The sequence below is a fragment of the Phymastichus coffea genome, unplaced genomic scaffold (assembly GCF_024137745.1).
Source record: "Phymastichus coffea isolate CEN01 unplaced genomic scaffold, Cenicafe_Pcof_1.1 PCOF00016, whole genome shotgun sequence".
In the NCBI taxonomy this organism is placed as follows: domain Eukaryota; kingdom Metazoa; phylum Arthropoda; class Insecta; order Hymenoptera; family Eulophidae; genus Phymastichus; species Phymastichus coffea.
In genome coordinates, this window is record NW_026706827.1 from 1,889,833 (window position 1) to 1,909,795 (window position 19,963).

Sequence of the window (19,963 nt, forward strand, 5' to 3'; positions counted from 1 at the left end):
TAATATTTTTGTAAAAGAAACAAGGCAAAAAATTGAACCTTTGCTCGTTTTAATTGCACCCCTCTCACTTTTTCAAAATTATTAATATATATGTCAAAAACAAAATCTAACTTTATTGTATGTTCTTTTCAAATAGATTATTGGGTTATTGGGTTATTTGGAAAGAACATACAATAAAGTTAGATTGTTGTTTTTGACATATATATTAATAATTTTGAAAAAGTGAGAGGGGTGCAATTAAAACGAGCAAAGGTTCGATTTTTTGCCTTGTTTCTTTTGCAAAAATATTAAGTATTACTAAAGATATCGCAGTTGCAAAAAACGAAAAAATCATCATAGTTTTTAATTTTTTTTGGGACAACTGAAGGGGTTCAATTAAAATATTGAGCATTTTTGGAGGGTTCAATTAGAGATGTTTCGAATGGTATTTTTTTTTTTCACTGTCCATTACACTTTGCAGGCTAGGGTAAGGGGGGTCTATTCATCTCTGATACTAGTATCAGAGAATTCTTAGCTGCTACCAACTGCGAATTTCAAATGCCTAAAGACTTAAAACAAATTTTAATTATCTATCCTATTATTGTCTGTGATTACTTTGTAGTAAAGGTAGATTGATATATAACTATTATTGTTTTTATAAATAAATAAATTATTATATTTAATATTCATTGCTATAAATATAGATTAAGATAGATAATCTATAGCTATATTATTTCAATTCTTAGTAATTCTGTTTTATTTAGAAAAATCCTTAATAAATATTTAATATATTTATTAAATATATTAAATACAATACAATACAATACGCATCAATACAGATAATTAAACACATAGCTACAGTTCTTCTATGTTAACCTGTATTAATGGTAATGAATATTAAACATAACAATAATTAATTTATTTATAAAAACAGCAATAATTATATGTCAATCTACCTTTATAATAAAATAATCACAGAATATTATCTATATACTAATATTTATATACAATAAAATAATAGTATACATAACCAAGTTTTTTTTTAAGTCTTTAGGCAATAGGCATCTGACATTATACTTGGAAACAGCTAAGAATCCTCTAGTATACGCTTTACACGTACAGATTCCGTGTTTATTGGAAAGAATGGAGAACTAGCCTAATAGTAATACAAGTCTGGTACAACTACATACTGTGCTAGGTACATGCGCACGAAACAGATGTAGTTTTATTTAGTTTTAGTGCACGTGCACCAAATATGCACTTTCGGTGCACGTGTACGAATGAGAATGCCATTGCGCTGCAGAGAAAAACAGAAGAGAGTGAGAGTATTATGAGAGATTAGTCGTGAAAAGTACTGAAGCGCCCTCAAGGATGAAAGAAACGCAAATGCACATTTATTAAGCCAAAATGATTTAGTGAATATAGTCAAGTATTAAGGCTATCAAGTATAGTTTCATCGTCGTACTACTCGTACTGGCCATCGTTTTCATCAGACGCTTTAGACGTGTGTACGTTTGTGTGTGAGCCTGAGGCGTGAGTCAACATCTCAGACCTTAAAAACATTCTTAATTTTAAATATCAAATAGTTTTTTTAATGTAAACACAAGAAAAGTAGTGAGGGGTATGAAAAGATAATAAGTTACTGTTAAATTCGTTTGACACGGAAACGTCCTCGATCGACTGGACAAAATTAACATTCAAATAATTAGTACTTGTGAAATGCCTTTACGTCGAGCAAATATTGCTGTAACTGAAAGGAAGCAAGAAATTAGCGAGCCACAAAAATCCAGTGTTCACGTAAAATCTCAAGTCACAAAAACAGCTAATAATAATCTTTGAATTGTATTACTTTTCATGCACACTGACATACGTACGATACACTTTGAAATACAACGCTAAGAAATTTGGTTAGTTTTTCTACATCAATTATTTTCCAATATTCATATGAAAACACACACACATATACACAACACATATATAGCTACATGAATGTTGCTTAATTGTGTATTTAATCTGGTCTGTTGGCTTTGAATCTCGGCTATCTGTATTCTTATCACTTACATATGAATGTGTGTGTATTCCTTGTACATGATGTATGTATATAACCAATTGATTGTACATCCAGTCTGTTTAGTATATTTTTCTTTTTCATATTCTATTTATTTCCTTCTCTTAAAAAAATAAAAATAAGTTATTGTTTTGCGGTATTGTTCTCGCAATCAAGCAGCAAATAAAATTTTGTAGGGATGCAAATATCTCTAAGTGATTAACATCTTTTATTCAAATTAACAATTTGTTATAATTTATATTAAAAGAATAAATTACTTCATGACTATATTTGTTATTAAAAAATTTTCAACGAAAATTAGATAGAAGTAGGTGGGCACGTTTATAGGTTATTAACCTAAGTTTATATTACGATAAAACTGATAAGTATTGGTAGTAACAGCACAAATTTACTCGTAAATCACTTGCATTTATTTAGGCGTAATAATTTTGGGTGCATATGCATGAATGTAAAGATGTCTGCTGTGGAAACTCGTTTTCAGCTTAATCATCACTATTTGTAGAATGTTTTTGCATTTACGTCTCGTTGAATTATATCTACAAGAAGAGTGCTATAGGGGCAACTATAACGAAGTAGAGAGAGAAGGAGATAGATTCTTTATTGCGCTGATGAGGTATAAAACATTGTCCGGCAGTTGTGAATTGATACAAGAAAATAAACAAGAGAGAGACAGAGAGAGAGATAGAGAAAGAGAGAGAGAGAGTGAGAGTGTAACAGGGAGGGAAAGAGAGAGGCGATTGACGCAACAGAGAAGAGAGCAAAAAGAACATAACGAAAGAGGAGTGTTCGAGAATAATTGAGTGCGTTATGCCGTATTTTCCGATAATAATTACGTAGGCTCAAACGCCTCATACTCGTAAAGTCGTAGAGTGTAGTTGTGAATAGAACAAGTGCAAAAGTAACATCTGGTGTTCAATGTGTACATGTAAAAATGCATAAATTGAGAATTCCCGTGAAGGTCGAATTGCCCGCCGCATTAACCAGGTACGGAAAGCCTGGCTATCAACTATTTCTATACTTACTTCCACACCTTAGCATAATGAAGTATCGATGTGATGTGTACACTACAATGACGCATTCAGTTCTTGTGTCCATCTAGTTAGTAGTTTGGCTACATGTAGGTCGTGTTGTTTTTTATATTCTATTCGACGCGTTTTACACTGTTATCAGACATTCTATGTTTTCAAATAACTTTTTGCAACAAACTATCATCCCTTTTCTTTTTTACAAATAAGTTTCTATGATCAATTTTTACTATTCAATCCTGTGAATGTACTGTGATTCCAGTGATACTATATTCAAGTTCAGTTTATCAATAGGAACAATTTTTCAAGTAATCTTAATCTATGAATAAATATTTAATATGATTTTTGAAGTATGTCAAACGTTTTGCTACGTTTCATGTCAACAATTATCTTATACACTACTTTAGTACTAAAGTGGTTGATACATAAACTTTTTACACCGCATGCGATTTCTTTTCAACTGACTATAACAGCAGAGTAAGTGACGGAATACATGTCTTTTTAGAATCTTTTAAAATATCGTGCAATTGTATTATTTTGCAGATTTATATTATTAATTTCGTAGGTGTTTTTTGTATATCTGATTTATATTTTGTTTGTTTGTCGTAATGTATACTCTGAGACCTTGTCAGCATGTCAATATTAAGAATTTTATTTGTTGTGATAATTTCAAACATATCTAATTTTTTCCTTATTACTTAAAGATGAGAATTCAATATAAGATTAACTTTTTTGTTTATCATTACTTTATTAGTTCGTTAGTTACAATAAAGTACTTTTAGTCATCAATTACTGTTTGTGTATAATATTTACTCCATCAATGATAGAAATAGTTATAGAATAATGTAAGTATATCCCACCCACACTGAATCAATTGATTCATCTGTAGCTTGTGAAATGAGTTATATTTATTCATTCCATGCTTAGTTCAGGTTTCAAGTTTAAAGAGTACATACTTATATTTTGATTTTGAATTGAGAACTATTTAAACTTTTTCTTTTTTACCTTTTAGTTAAAAGTATTTAAGTATATTTTTATTTACTTAAAAAAATATTAACAAAATAGTTTCATATGTGCTTTATTTGTACATTAATCAAACAACTTTATAGGCTAGAAACACATAAAGTTTGATATTACATTTTATTTTATATTTTTATGACTATGAGTTCATAATTTTTGTGAGATATTCAATTATCGTATATAACTAACTATGAGTAGAAATGAACAATATATAGCCACAATTTCATTTCTTATCAAAAAATAATTTATATTCTATTTTATAAATTATAATGATCTTCTTCATGATATATATATTATTCTCATTAAAATTAAATAAATAAATATTTGGATAATTTTTCTTTTAATAATAACTCTTATTTCTAATTCAGATTATATTTTCTCTTCAATCTCCTAATAACACAATCAATAACAGAATTATTAAACTCATCAAATGAATGGTATCATAGAAATAAAAGAAATTTATAGGCTAATTTTTATTTATTTTTAGAATGGTATTGGATCCTAAAGTAACTACTCTTCATAACGATTACGGAAGTTTTGACAAACCACTTGGTGAAGGTAGTCAAAATAAAGATACTGAAGCTACTGTTGATGCCAGCAGCAGTGGGATGGCGCAATCCAGTGATGTTTACCAAAGGCAGCCACTGCTTCCTGTTGTACAAACAAAAAGTAAGGATAAATGGGGTGGAGTTGGGTCTAGTTGTGATTATTATGAAGATGAAGAGGATGATAAAATAGATGGATTAAATCATATTTGTCATCAAAACATACAAAATCGATCTGGCAGTGGCATTATTAAAATTGACATACCAGCTCCACTCAGAGAAGAACCTCGTTTCCCTAAAGAGAAGTGGAAAACCTTTATTGGTTAGAACATTTTATGAATGTGAACTAAAATCATATTGGTTTATCTAACAATTCAATCTAACATTATGAATATAAATTTGCAGCATTCCTGTTTATGGTTGTAAATTTTATACTGACCACTACTTCTCTCGCCATGGTTCATGATCGGGTACCAGATCGAATACCTCTCCCAGATACAGTTTTAGATAATATTGCTCCTCAAGATTGGGCTCTTGATGTATCTGAAATCTTAATAATGATAATGACCAGTTTTGCAATGATTTTTATTATTTTCCATAAACACAGGTAATGAAAATCAGCTTTATTGACTAGATAGTTTTGATTTATAGACATAGTAATTAAAAAAGTTTATTTACACAGATTTATAGTTATTAGACGTGTATTTTTATTAATGGGACTATTATATCTGATGAGAAGCATTACAATGTATGTCACTGTACTTCCAGTGGCTAGTAAATCCTATTATTGTAGTCCCAAAATAAATAGTACAAGTCCACTAATTGTAACTCAACGAGTTCTTCAACTAATATCTGGATTTGGATTGTCAATCAATGGCAAACATACATATTGCGGCGATAACATATATAGTGGACACACAGTTGTGCTAGTTCTTTGTTATTTAATTATTAAAGAATGTAAGCAAGAAAATGGCATTTTCAATGATTTGCACAGGAATAATTTTAATGTAAATCTGTCATTTTTATAGATTCACCAAAAAAATGCCACCCTATTCATTGGCTGGCAGGAATATCTTCATTTGTTGGAGTGATTATGGTATTAATTTCTCATGGTCATTATACTATTGATGTAATAATAGCATATTATATAACAACGCGGTTATGGTACATATATCATACAATGGCAAACAATTCACAGTTAAAAGTAAGTTTTCATTATTGAATATTTTTATGGAAAAAATTAACTTCTATCTTATGTTATTATAGCAATATGGATCAAACAACTTTTTAGCTCGTCTTTGGTGGTTCCCTATATTTAGATATTTTGAAAAGAATGTAAGTGGTACTGTTCCACGACAATATGAGTGGCCTTTACCCTGGCCTCGAAGATTACTTGCCAAGCACCCTAACAGAGACAGTTAATATTTATCAAAGCTTCATAAAGGAGCACATGTTCCACAGTGATATTTAATGTATATACTTATTTACGCTTATGATACAAAGTCACTTCAAATAGTAAATCTCCACAAAGTAAAATTTTATGTAAATGTGTGGAGCAAGAGTTTGAAATTTTTAAATACTGGTCAACGTCCAATCACAAGATCAAACACTTTGTGATCTGCTATGCTCAAAACCGTTGCATAGAACGGTTATTCTATTATTTTGCAATTTTTTGATTTTTATACAATATTTACAGAGATGGAAGTATGAATAAATTCTCATAAAAAGTGTAAACAATGTAGTAAGCCGTTTATAAAAAGTAGAAATTTATCAAATTATGTTAGTCTAGAATTTTGAAAACAGTTTTGCATGGGTGATATATTTTATGTGTTAATAATTTACTTTTATTGACATGAAAAAATTGTCTTTAGATTTGACAATTGATTCATAAATAAGTTATTTAGACACAACTATTTGATTCAAAATTGATTATGCCAAAATATTTAACTGAAAGATTTATTTTAATAATTTTTCAATTAATCATGCAATAAAATTTGCACTAAAATCTATTTACATAATTACATTAAATTTAGCTATAAGAAACACACATCAATATAAAAAGTCTCATTTGAAAGTTCAATTCAGTGATTTCATGGGACCAATGACATTGGTTGGGGACTTTGTTAATTGTTTTACGTATTTTAATTATTCTACAATTTATAGTTGGCAGAAACACATAGTTTACAATGAATATGATACATTGCTCAAAAATAAAACTTCAGAACTGAAACTTATGAATATTTTTACGTTTGTTATAGTAAAATTTACCAGAAAAAATTACAAAAAAAATGACTTAAAAACCTTTTTTTTTTTAAAGGTGTATTTTGAACATAGCAGTTGTTTACATAGATTTAGTTAAAGTTAGAGGATTTAAAAAATGCGCGAATAAATAAATTTTGTAAATGTGGCTTACAATTATGTATATACTTACATACAAGTTGTAACCAATTAGATGACGTTAAGAATGAAGGGTTTGGTATTTTAAATGTATTATTTGTTGTGCAATGACGTGAAATACTAATATTAGTATGGAAACGAAATATACGAACATCTTTTCATTACAATCTTTTACTAAAACATTCATGTATTATTTAAAATTAATTAGTTATAATTCATTAATTTTCAAGTTGTTGGTCTTGAATATATATTTCAACTATACTTGCAAATTTCATTCGATAGTTCAAATACCATTATCAGGTATGCATGTGTATATATAGCGTATTATATATGTACATATACCTTCATACTTTTCATACTTTAGGGCTTGCCTCAAACAGCAAGAATTAAGAATTATAGAATTTTCTTAATAATATCAAACATTAAAATTCATAAAATATTTTAATTGTACATATTTATACACACGCGCGCGCACACACACATACACACACACACACGCGCGCGCGCGCGCGCGTGATCGACTGGTAGGTCTACTGTGAAGTATAAATTCAAACTAATGATTTTGTAAACACTCATATATTTATATTTTTTTTATCTTCTTGTCACGTAGTGGCTCGAAAATATTTTGCATACGTGTGTAAGCTATAAAGACAATGTACTATTTTCGTACATAGAGATAAGTGTTGGAAAAATATGCTTGCATAGGATATTTACAATACAGAGTAAACATAAAAAACGTAATACTATTAAAAGATAAGTAAATGTTGAATAAAAAGACTGTAAAATTTTACATCGTTGATTACATAAAACTAAAAAAAGCTTTAAAAAACTTGAACATTGCACTTGTGACAGAAGTTTGTGTGCCTTATGTATATCCAACCAATAAATTTATTCATGTTGCACGTATAAATACTCTAAGCAGAACAAAGAAAGCTTTTTATATGGCATTACTAAGGATCTGCGTGCGCATTAATATCGTATAGAAAGTATACTCCGTGCATTATATAAGAGCTAAATGTAGATACTTTTTAAAATGTGAAGACGTTTGATCAAATTGATTTCCGAGAACATAATTCCGCGATGAAGCTCGCGAGTTTGAAATGATAGTTCTTTTATGTTACAAGCAGATGTGATTGTAAAATATCACGTCAAAATGATAAATACTTGCTATTCAAGCTTCAAGAAGTTTTTTATTCGTCTTTTTGTCATTCAACTAATTCAAGTAATTGAATAATTTTAGAATCATAATTGGAAAAATGCGAAATCTTTGTTTATTTGAAATAACGGTTACTTCTAATTTTTCGTCAATCAACCTAAAAATACTAAGAACACAACTTAGCTTGTACTAAATTTTTGTACAGGACTGTCATGATATTAACTAAAAAAAAGTTAATGAGTTCACTTATAAATTCAAGCTCAATTGTAGAACAGCAGATAAAAAAAATATAAAGTTTCAAATAAGTCCCAACACTTTTTCTCGTTTCAATTTTAGATATGCCATGATTTACTGCCTCAGACTTTCTTATAATTTTAATTTTATCCTACAAACGTTTACATTTTTCTACTCATAAAATAAATTCATCTTTACATGAAATTTATTGAGTGTCTTCCTCTATAGCGTTTGAAAATTCATATAATTTACTGATCGCACCATACAATATTATATATATTTTATTTGCATTTATAAACATTATATTTGAAGTTAATTATGCAAATAGTTAAATAGATAGAACCATCTTTGTTTTTTGAAAACTAAATCATAAGTGGGCTTATTAATTTTTTTGAGTGAACGCTGCTATAATGATTTTAAGAATATTTGAGATCCCATTTTTTTCGATCGTGATTATGACTATCAAATGATAAAAAATTAATCTGGACACCGATCTTGAAGTTTTTATGCTGTGTATTTATTTATGTACAATTGTTTCGTTTATTTTTTGTGTAAAATATATATACTTTCAGAGAATCATTTCTAAACCGATAGTTCTTGCTGTAGGCGTATAGAAAATGGAGATTTTAAGTTTGATGCCGATTCCAACTTCCTAAGTGATGAATGTTACTGTCTCGAAACACAAAAATCGTTAATATACTTAGTACCTTATTTCATTGGCTGGCTTTTTACAAAAACATTTACTAAAAGAACCATTTTGATTTACAAAATGGTTTTATGATCTACTCTGCTCGTTAAAATAGCGATGATTTTCTATCGAGAAATTAAGAACAAGCCAAAATCTCCATTTACTATAAATATTCCCGCTTTTATCGTAATGTACAAGTTCATGTTATGTTAATGTATACATGAATCTTTGAGTATGATCATTTAATTAATTGCATTACTAAATAAAGTGCCGTGAGATACCGGAAAACTATTGGATATTTATTACAACCCTAATAACTGATAGAGTAAAGAGTATTCTTGCGTAACCAGTTTTTAGGGAATCGGTGTCAGGAACATTTTGGATACGCAACAGTTTGCACACTATATATGTAATATTTTGTTTCCGAAGTTTCCACGAAGCTTAAATGGTCATATGCGTTCAAGCAGAAAAACTGGAACCTTTACAATAGTTCAATGCGTATGAAAATTCATTAAAAAATTACGAAATAAACATATTTGTATATACAACTATTAATACATTTCACATCAATTTATTTGTTTGTATGCATTTTTTCTACTTACAAAAGATTAAGTATATTCATAATGTTTCATATCTCACAAAACATTAGCATCAGTTGGATCTGGTGGTATATTAGTCTGCCGGTCAGAAAATTCGGAATGGGATCCCGCATGGGGATCTATATATCCTATATAGGATATTACATGGGTCCCATGTGAGATCCCATGTAAAACGCACCCGGAAAATTGATAAAAATTTCCATGTAGAATCTCCAATGGGATTTCAAAAAATTGTAAAAAAAAAATATCTGATCAGTGTGTTGACGACCATGAATATATCTAAATATATCTAATAATTCATATATATATATATATAAATATATCTAATAATTCATATATATAAAATATATGTTTTTCAAAATAATTGATTGTACGCATAATGTTGATTTTTTTATTTTCTATTGGTAGAACCTTGCATTTATTTACTTATCATTTTGTAATTATTGAGAGAAGTTCAACTGAATAGTGTGTATACGAGAGAGAAAGAGAAAGACATGCAGAATGGCACGGTGAATCGTTGTCGTTATTTGCATCAGCAGCAGGTTGGATACTTTAGTGCGTCGGTAATTTTTTTTGGATTATTTCACATACTCATTCATTGAATTGAGAGTTGAGTCTGTGAGAAAAAACAATTACACAAAGTATCTTTTTTGTACGTATATTTGTCGGACGTGTGGGATAGCGATTATGATTTTCATAAAAATTAGTATAGTAAAAATACTCTTACACTAACCTACGAAGCAGATTGGAGTACCCACAATATTTTCACGAAATATTACATCGTTACGGTCGATCGAAAAATATTAAAAAAGATTTTTACTTATTTGGAAATGGTTTTTCTGGCCTCCAGTGCTTCCAAATAAACGGCTGTTCTGTAAAAAAACTTCAAAAAGAGAGGGAGCGAAATATGATGTGTCAACATTGGAAAACTTTTCAAGTTCGATTGTAGTGCCTTTGATCATTTATTGCTAGAGGTTACCAATATGATTCCACGACTCAATGACTATAGACGTAGACGTTCGTATCCACTCGTTGAAGATTTTTTACAGAACAGCCGTTTATTTGGAAGCACTGGAGGCCGGAAAAACCATTTCCAAATAAGTAAAAATCTTTTTCTAATTTTTCGATCGACCGTAACGATGTAATATTCCGTGAAAAGCTTCTTAGGTTAGTGTACGAGTTTTTTTTACTATACTAATTTTTACGAAAATCATAATCGCTGTCCCACACGTCCGACAAAGATACTCTGTGAATTGTTTTTTTTTACAGACTCAACTCTTAATTCAATGAACAAGTATGTGAAATACTCCAAAAAAATTATATACGCACTAAAGTATCCAACCTGCTCCTGATGCAAAAAACGACAACGATTCACCGTGCCATTTTGCATATCGTTCTCTTTCTCTCTCGTATACACACTATTCAGTTGGACTTCTCTCAAGAATTTCAAAATGATAAATAAATAAATGCAAGGTTCTACCAATAAAAAATAAATAATCTACACTATGTATACAACCAATTATTTTGAAAAAAATATATGTATATCCGATACGTGTGTGGATTATTCATGGTCGTTCACACATGGATCAGAAATTTTGTTAAATAATTCTTTGAAATTCCATGTATGATCCCATGTGAGATTCTGTAATGATTTTTAATTTTTTGAAATCCAAATGTAGGAAACCATGTGGGGTTTATTTTATTAAATTCTCATATGGGATCTTATGCGGGATTTTATGTGGGATTCCTCATAGGATTCCGTGCAAAACTTTACGTTATCAATGATGAAATTAAAAAAGGAAGAAATTGGTAAGAAAAAATTTTTTATGTATTTCAAATTGCTCCGATTTGACCATAAATGGAAATAAGAAAACTATTGTAAGATTTAAGCCTCATTATTTGCTTCATCATCTTACCTTGTAGTTCTCACACACAAGATGAGTAACAGTCAAATGACTAATCGATTTCATTAATTAAAAAGAGCAATTTTTCAACCACATTTATGTACGTATTCTAGAGTTGAGGTAAGAAGTTATCAATATTTGAAGTTATTTAAAAATGATAAATATTAGAACTTTCTAAAATTCTATATCTTGACATAAAGCTTCATTGGTAAGTACTGTTAAACTTATATTTTGATATACAAGAACAGTTTATTGAGTAAACTAGTTGTAAAAATAGCATCGTTATAAGTTAGAGCAAACTTTCACATCCACGTAGTTCTGTTAAGATAAATGAAAGTAAACAACAAAGTAACGTATTCCTAAGGATCTCACTCATATTATAAGGGTTCATAAATTTAATTATTGGCAATCGAGATTTTTTAGGATAAACGTTGGATTTTAAAAAATTTAAATTTTGTTGATTTCGTACCCTGCGACATTTTATAATTTGAAATGTTTTAATTCTACGTCCTTAGAGATAAAACTTTGTTTTTTGTGAAAGTTTCCATATTGGTTCTGTTGACATATCTTTGAATTAATCATCATGCAAATAGTAATTAAAAATTTTTTCGTGACTGCGTGTGCGTACCTGGCGCTGCCCTTCGAAGAATTTTCTTTTCTAAACTCTTGCAACATGGGGTGAATATGGGGAAAATAAATTTAATTAAGACATGTCGAATGGAAAATTTTTTTCAACACGTTTTTAGTGAAAATGTTATGTTCTTGTACTAAAAAGTTTAGAATCGCTTCATTTACATAAATAAAATAACATTTTTAATTAATAAAATCTCGCATCTATAGACGTAAAACCAAAATTTGTACCGATTGGTCATGTATAATTTATTTCATTTAAAGCCTATTTCAAAAGCTTACTTTTTTGAAAATTCCGTATTCTTTAATTAAAAATCTTTGCTGTTATTCGATTATCAGCTCCAAATTTTTGTTTAAACTCGTATAGAAAGACGGGAACAGAGGAGAGAGCTAAAATATATGAGATCGTTCGAATAGAACTTGTTTCAAGGTGTTTATTTTTAAAGCTGACTTACGAACATTTTGTTTTCAGTTAAAAAGTGTATCAATCGTTATTGTGCCAGCCCTATGCAAAAAATTGATGTGATTTTTTTCTCAAACTTTTGTGGATATGATCATGTAGAGGGGAAAACCAACTATCGCATATAAATTACTTTATAGTAAATGTGTAAAAAAAATACCGAACTCTTTACATCTCAGTGAATAATGCCATATATGAATAAAACAAAAAAACTGATTGAAAAATTTGAAATGGATTATTCAAGAATTAATAAGTTATTACGCCGCAGAAAAATAGCGATGAATGTGGATGATACGCGTAACGAAGTATATCGATGGTTCAGCATATGCAGCAATTTCAAGCACGTTGTCAAAGACAGCGGCGCTGCATCGTTTGGAATGTCACGATAAAAAATCACAACAAATCGTCAGATAAAAAGTTGGATAAAATATCGAAATTCGTGCGTGCGAACTGGAAATGCAGATTTAAAATAGAAATAAATAGAATCAGCAAGGTCAAGATGCAGGTGTGACGGAAAGAGAAAAAATCGCGAGAGCAATCGTGAAATGGAGCCGGCGAGGTGAGCGGAGGGCAGGACGACAGGTCGAGGTTAGCGCAGCGGCAATAACGAGCGACACGCGGATCGCAGCGAGACGCAGACGGCGCGGAGGAAGCCCGTGAAAAAGTGGCACGAGTTCGAGCCGATCTCGGCCGAACTGGCCATGCTGCGCGGCCTCAGCTCGACACACTCGCCGCGCTTCAAGCCGGCCTCGCGCGGCCTGCAGGCCAGCGCGGCCTGCTGCGCCGCCGCGGCGCTGGCCCACCTGCTCGAGCCGGCCGACTGGCGGCCCGCGCTGCTGGAGCTCGCGCTCGACTGCGGCGACCGGCTGTTCCGCGCGAGCAAGGCGAGCCAGCAGCCGGCGAGCGCCCCGCGCGCCCTCGCCTGCGCCCAGCTGCAGCCCGAGTTCTACCTGGGCGGCTACCGCTGCCGGCTGTGCGTGGAGCCCGCGCTGCGCGGCCGCGGCCCCTGCGAGCTGCAGCGCGCGCTGGCCGAGCTGCTGCTGGGGCCCGAGCCCGGCTACGGCGCGCTGTCGGACGCGCGCGGGCGCTGCGCGGCCGTCTGGAGCCGGCCCGCCGCGGGCCCCGCGCTGTTCCACTTCGAGCCCGGGCCCTGCGACGAGCGCGGCCGGCGCGCCGCCGCCGGTGCCGCCTGCCTGGCGCGCTGCGCGGACCTGCGCGTCCTGTGCGCGCGGCTGGCGGCGCTAGGGCCCGGCGCGGCCGGCTTCCGCCTGGAGCGGCTGCGCCTGGTGCGGCTGCAGCCGGTGGGCCGCGGGCCCTGGCGCGGCCGCGAGGCCGGCCTGCTGCGGCTGGACGCGCGGCAGCTGCGGGCCTTCGGGGGCCCGGCGCGCGGCGCGCGCGCGACCTCGGGCTCGGGGGGGGCGGCCGAGCGCCGGCCGGCCGCGGGCCCGGAGGCCGCGGCCGCGGGCGCGGGGCCGGCGGGCGCCTGCTGCGGACGACCGCTGGCCGAGCGCCGCTTGGACCCCGAGGGCGCCGGCTTCCCGCAGCTGAGCGCCAACGTGCCGCCGAGCCTGGGGCCGCTGGGGCGCGAGCCCGCCATGGCCGTCCTGCACGGGCGCAGCCACGAGGCGGACGCGACTTACCGTGCCGGCGGTCGGCAGAGCGCGGCCAACTGCGTGGTGGCCCTGGCCATGCGCAAGGCGCAGCCCGTGCGCACCTGGCTGCGGGAGAGCCTCGATCGCGTGCTCGCCGCCGGCGACGAGCTGTACGCGCGCGTTCGCGCGGCGCAGCCCGGCGTCGAGTCCGTGAGCGCCGCCGACATGCACCACGCCCAGCTGCAGGTGGGCCCCTCTGCGGCCGCGCCGCGGGCGCACCCTGCTCATCCTTATCGCCTTGTCGCTCGCTGCTCCTCCGCAGATCGACGCGCGAAAGATGTTCGTCTCCGTGGACCTACTGACAGTCGTTGGTACCATCGTGTCAAGGACTGGCGCGGTGGCCAACTTGAAGCAGGGCCTGCAGGAGTTCTTCCTCGATAGCAGCGAGGGCGTGCTCGAGTGCTTTTCCCTGACCGTGGCTCTGTGGAAGGAGGACGACTACTATTACCTGTTCGACTCCCGCGCTTGCGATGTCAACGGTGTGCGCGTGGTCGCTAGCCAGTCAGGTAGGACTCGCAGTAACGGTTCGCCACCGCTCGTGCAGCACTGATTTGTGCGCGTCAGGAGGGAGCGGCAAGGGCAGTGCCTCCTCCCCGACAGAGAAAAAACCTGTCGGCAAGTGTTGCGTAATACGTTTCGCCAAGCTCACTCTGCTCGATACCCATCTGCGGAAGAACTTGGATCCCACCGAAACGAACGACCGGTTCGTTATACGTCGCGTTACGGTTACCGACGATATCCCGGGTACTCGACCGTGGAACTCCTTCGAAGCAGCCGCCGCGGGTAAAAGCTGGATGCTTAAAGGGACCATCGGTGGCGACAGCGACATTTTCAGTGATCACAGTCGCGGGATTCAGGGTCTTGCGATAGCCGTCGTGTGCTTGATCTCGGCCAAAACTATCCAGCCATCCAACTGGTTCAAAGAGGACGTGGATGACGCGGTTCGAGTGGGTGACTCCTACTACAACTGGTGTATACCGTACGGCGGAGAGGTGAATATGTTTTAGCAAGTGGACTCTAAACTTGCAGTCTTTTCAGTTTTTTGAGTTTCCAAGCCGAAAAAAGCTTTCGGATTACCGACTTGTCTCCGAGCTTGACAACTATTCTGTCACGGAGCCAGATAAGGTTTTCTGGCCTTTTCAATTTGAATGGATTAACCAAGGATTTTTTGTGTATTTTCAGTCGAATTTAATTTTTTTTCATGAAATTGTAATCTTATTACTATTAACAATTTTTCTTATTATTTAAATTCTTATTATTATTAACAATAACGAGTGAATTTAGAAACCCTTGGTTGGTTTATTCCGATTAAAAAAGCCATGAGACGGAGTACTTCTGACAGTTTGACTAACTTGCAACAATCAGAATATAGACTTTTCTTACTCGTAAAGAGTCTCTAAATCATCTTAATTATTTTGAAATATGCAAATTATGCGTTCCAATCATTGGCCACTATGAAATTTCAAGTTAAAAAAAATTTTTTTTCTTAATTAATGAATGAACAGTTAAGCTCAGACAGTCGGGAAAGCTTATCACTATTGGTCGTTTTTCACAACAAAGGGCAAATTATTTCTGTGAAATAAATGTCCCATGATATTTCCTATACGAAGATTGACACTTAACGAGAAAGTATATGACTCTACTGGTTTCATTGTTATCAGTTTAAAAATTGGTCTAATGTTAAAACTACTTCAAACATAATAATCAATGTGACAATGAGGTTTTCGTATATTGATAATACTTGTAGAGCGACGGTGACGAAGAAAAATCTTTAAACATCAAACGCTTGAAAAAATATCTGTACTATAAGAAGTGCAAGGCTATTATCAACGTGAAAGAATCCTGTGTTATGGGCAATTTACAAACAGAAAACGACAGTGACGCCAAAAGCTTAGAGAACGGAGTTTTGGACTTTTTTAAACAGCAACAATATGGCATTGTGGAAGCTAACGGACAGTTCTTTGCCATTTGGAAATTCGAAGAAGAACTGAAGGACAACAGCATAGAAATGGCTTATTATTTAATGCATGACAATCCGTCACAAGCATTTCTTAGCAAGATTTTATCTAAGCCCGGCAAAATTGAATTATCTGCCTGTGTATTCCGATTCGTCGAAGTTACCGAATTAGTTGCCGTCTTAACCGAATTATTGCAAGTTCAAAGCGAAGAAGACCAGTTGGATTACTTCATTCACGAAGTAGAAGTGGTGTCGATTAGTGAGCCCATGACAGACGAAGAAATTCAAAAGGACAAGGCCATCCCCGTAAGACCTGACCTACGAAATTACGCAGCTTTTGGCGATTACGGGGCAACTCTAGCCGGCAATTTTAATCAGAATGATGAGGCGATTTTCAAAAGGGAAACCAGAGGTAAACAACAAGCAGCCAGTGCTCTGGTCACACTGGCCATGACCAAAATTTTTTACCCATATCTGTGGTATCGGGAAGTTGTGGATGATATACTGAAGATGGGTGACAAATTGACCCATGAAAATCTGAAAAATCTGCCTGAAGCCGACAACGAAGATGAGGAAAATGCCAGATATTATCTGTTACCAAGTGAAATCGGCAATGACTTCGCACTTGGTGTTAATCAAATGTCCCTGAGCGTGGAGGAAGAAACTTTTTCGGGTAAACTCGACGAACTTAACGCAACCTTACAAGAGTTTTTTGCCGCTAACAAAATGGGAATATTTCGACAAGATAAGGTATTTTGCCCAATGACAAATCGTTCTTGCATATATCGTGGCATTCGGCGCTTATGCCGATACTCTTACATCTGAATTGTTTTATGGGAACCACAGATCATCTTACCGATTTGGAGAGAGGAGGCTGCTTTCTTTACCATGGATCCTGTAGGAAAGCAAGCGGCAAGCGTGTACTGGTTTATCAATATTCAATCCTTAGTCGATATTTTGGAGGAGTCCACGGAGAAAACCGACGCAAATTTCTTTATTGATACCGTCACTGTCGAGAATAAATTTATAGAGTCAGAGCTGCCAGAAGAAAACCTTGTTACGGAGGATCGTTGGTATAACTTTTCGAAAATAGCAGATGGGATTTGGCAAATAAATTGCAAGATGAATGATGAAACAAACGTAGAAGATGACGTTGCAGAGCTCAATTGTAGCACTGCAAACTCTGTGATGGCGATTGTTTTTTCAAAGGTTCGCTTTCAATTATTACCAACAAAGGCATGCTTCGGAGTCGGATCACTGTTGCACTCTTGCAGGCGTACGAAGCGCGTTTTTGGTCGCAGCAACTACTCGATGAGATAACAGCAGCAGGAAGAAGCTTACATGCACAGAGCGTGATTAGACTGGGAGAAGATAGGTTCTTGCGACCCAACGAAGTGATCGACGAATTTTTTGTTTCCGACCGCCGAATTGAGTTGGACGTTCAGGATTGCGTGCAAGCTGGAAAAATTAACGGGCAAGGCTCGAAAATACAGAGCCTGCAAAGCGGCTGCGTCGCGTTTTTTGAAAAGTTCAGCTCCGGTTGTTTGTCGCTGTTGGCCGCAAGGACACAGGCCATTTGGGCGATCGAGGATCACTTTTACAGCTTCGAGCCTGGACGTTCGCTAATGCGCTTCGAAAGTCTAGCTTTACTGGTCGAGCAGCTTGAAGCGAATGCCGATGGGAACAGTGATTTTGAGATAACGAGTATCGAGGTGGTCGATTGGAATAAACTGCCACCATGGCACTTCGATCCAAGCCCTGCAGTTCGTCCATCCGACCTGCCGCCTCTCAACGCCTACAGCAGATTGCCAGGTAAGGTACAACGTCAATAGAGGCAATCGAGCGAGTGAACGGCAAACCGTCATGCTCGTGCTCCAGGCAAAGCTCGCGCTATACTGCGGGCTTCCATCCACCAAGAGTCGGACGTATTTCCCAAAGAGGTCAGAGGTTGCCAGAGTGCAGCCAACTGCATAACGGCTCTAGCAATGTCGCAGATTAAGAACCCTGTGACTTGGACGAGAAAGACCCTCGATGAGATTCTGGCCTTCGGTCTGAATCTGCATTTGGAGAGCGCGAAGAGCTTGGGCGCGAGGTCTTCCCGGCTAAAGCCACAGGACATCGCGAGGATCTTTCAGATGGGCCCGAACGTCTTGGCAGTTGACGTGGAGAGCGACACGGTGACCGGTAAGTTAGGGCGCGAGCGGACAAAGCACTGGCTGGTTGCGTTCGCGCGTTCAGGAACGGTGGAGCAGCCTCCGGCAGAACTGGACGGAGACAGCGGCAAAACGGCTGCGCAACGAAAGGGGCCCGGACAGGCCAAGAACAACAAGACGGATAAGAAGGCCAAGAAAAAAGGAGTCGAGTCAAAGAAACGCGCGAGGCCCGAGCCGCCGTCCGCTCCGACGCTCGCCGACGGACTGAACGAGTTTTTTGAGAAGCATAGCGCCGGCGTGCTCGCTGTCGGCCGATTCACGGTCGCCATCTGGAGAGCCAGCGGAGTCTACTTCGTGTTCGACCCAAGGCCGAGGAACAACCAAGGTTAGCTAAGCCGGCGCTCCGCCGCAAAGACAGCAGCGTGTGTTTGGATCGCCGATCTGCTTGAAACTTGGGACAATCCTGTCGTACGTAAAAACGTGTCAGAAGCCGCAGACCCCCGGTTCGACGCCTTATTTTCGCGCCGGAGGACCGACAGTCCTGCGATTCGGGAAAATCCAGTGTCAGGGGAGGACTGCGGCTGCTCGCGCGTTTTCGCTGCAAAGGGATTGGGCAGAGCTTCGAGCGCGTCGCCGGTCGAAACATGCCCGGCTCCGCTTCTGCTCGCCTCGCATAACGCGCGCCACGCGCAGGCCGAGGAGGGGAGCCCGGCGACGCCGCGAGCTGCGTCTGCTGGTTCGCCTGCAGGCAGCCGTTCGGCCAGTTGCTGGCCGACAACGCCACCCAGGACGGCTACCGGGGCGCGTTCCGGATCTGCTCAGCGCTGGCGCGGCGGCTGGCCGTGGAGCCGCTGCCCGCGCTGCCGTCCGCGGGCCCCGGCTTCGAGCGCCTCGACGCGCGGCTGAGCACGCTGGTGGCCGGGTCCGGCTGGCACATGGCCGCGGCGCGCTTCCCGCCCGAGACTCGCGGCCTGCAGAGCAGCGCCGTCGCCTGCGCGGCCCTGGTGCTGGCGCGACTGCGCGCGCTGCCCGGCTGGCCGGCCGCGCTGCTGCGCGCTGCGCTGACACTCGGCGACCGGCTGCACGCGGAATGCGCGCGGCCGCGGCGCCACCTCGCGCCCGCCGAGCTGCCGCGGCTGCTGGCGCTGGGCGAGCTGCGCGCGCGGCTGCGCCTCGAAGAGGGTTTGGCCGCCGGGCTGAGCCTCGAGGCCGACCTGTGCCGCGCGCTCGGCCTGTTCTTCGAGGCCGGGCGCGACGCGGGTCTGCTGCACACCGCCGGTCTGTCGCTGGCCGTGGCGCACCACTCGGGCCGCTTCTTCCTACTGGACCCCAGCGACGACAACGCGCGTGGCTGCGCCTGTCTGCTGCGCTGTGATAGCCTAGCGGCACTGGCCCAGGCCGCGGCGGCCGTGGGCGTCTTCCGCGGGCCCGCGCCCTTCGTCCTCAGCGCGCTGCACGTCGACGAGCTGCGCTTCTTCGAACTGTAGCTAATAAAG

General features: G+C 38.7%; 2 protein-coding genes and 1 long non-coding RNA gene across 10 annotated transcripts; 2 read left to right on the forward strand and 1 right to left on the reverse strand.

Moving 5' to 3' along the window:
- The first annotated feature begins 1,249 nt into the window (after positions 1 to 1,249).
- Positions 1,250 to 7,384, forward strand: LOC131675159 (phosphatidylcholine:ceramide cholinephosphotransferase 2-like). Of its 7 annotated transcripts, XM_058954026.1 has the most exons (7): positions 1,250 to 1,886; positions 2,550 to 2,660; positions 4,580 to 4,959; positions 5,043 to 5,244; positions 5,320 to 5,594; positions 5,666 to 5,841; positions 5,904 to 7,384. In XM_058954026.1, exons 2-7 carry the CDS (start codon positions 2,551 to 2,553, stop codon positions 6,057 to 6,059), a joined length of 1,299 nt encoding a protein of 432 aa, XP_058810009.1. In that variant the 5' UTR covers positions 1,250 to 1,886; position 2,550; the 3' UTR covers positions 6,060 to 7,384. The 7 variants fall into 7 exon arrangements, with proteins under 7 accessions (XP_058810009.1, XP_058810012.1, XP_058810013.1 ...); XM_058954029.1 differs by lacking the exon at positions 2,550 to 2,660 and having other exon boundaries at positions 1,250 to 1,512; XM_058954030.1 differs by lacking the exon at positions 2,550 to 2,660 and having other exon boundaries at positions 1,250 to 1,487.
- LOC131675160 (uncharacterized) lies at positions 4,616 to 10,597 on the reverse strand. 2 transcript variants are annotated; one of them, XR_009303007.1, is made up of 4 exons: positions 10,445 to 10,597; positions 5,077 to 5,187; positions 4,903 to 4,932; positions 4,616 to 4,743 (listed from the first exon to the last, which is right to left on the reverse strand). It is a non-coding gene; the product is annotated as an uncharacterized LOC131675160 (long non-coding RNA). The 2 variants fall into 2 exon arrangements; XR_009303008.1 differs by lacking the exon at positions 10,445 to 10,597 and adding an exon at positions 7,377 to 7,497.
- Positions 10,598 to 13,250: 2,653 nt separating this feature from the next.
- On the forward strand, positions 13,251 to 19,954 carry LOC131675113 (uncharacterized). The gene is made up of 10 exons (XM_058953957.1): positions 13,251 to 13,264; positions 13,334 to 14,543; positions 14,620 to 14,863; positions 14,922 to 15,349; positions 16,105 to 17,064; positions 17,161 to 17,523; positions 17,589 to 18,126; positions 18,193 to 18,498; positions 18,553 to 18,852; positions 19,161 to 19,954. The coding sequence occupies exons 1-10, from the start codon at positions 13,251 to 13,253 to the stop codon at positions 19,952 to 19,954; spliced, it is 5,157 nt and encodes a 1,718-aa protein (XP_058809940.1).
- Positions 19,955 to 19,963: the final 9 nt, after the last annotated feature.

Excerpts from the sequence above, each read along its gene's own strand:
- LOC131675113 (XM_058953957.1), top strand. Across the intron at positions 14,544-14,619 it reads TGCACCACGCCCAGCTGCAG|ATCGACGCGCGAAAGATGTT; the intron begins GTGGGCCCCTCT and ends GCTCCTCCGCAG. Across the intron at positions 18,499-18,552 it reads GGAGAGCGACACGGTGACCG|GAACGGTGGAGCAGCCTCCG; the intron begins GTAAGTTAGGGC and ends TCGCGCGTTCAG.
- LOC131675159 (XM_058954025.1), top strand. The coding sequence starts at position 3,425 with ATGTCAAACGTTTTGCTACGTTTCATGTCAACAATTATCTTATACACT. Across the intron at positions 3,550-4,579 it reads CAACTGACTATAACAGCAGA|AATGGTATTGGATCCTAAAG; the intron begins GTAAGTGACGGA and ends ATTTATTTTTAG. Across the intron at positions 5,842-5,903 it reads CAAACAATTCACAGTTAAAA|CAATATGGATCAAACAACTT; the intron begins GTAAGTTTTCAT and ends ATGTTATTATAG.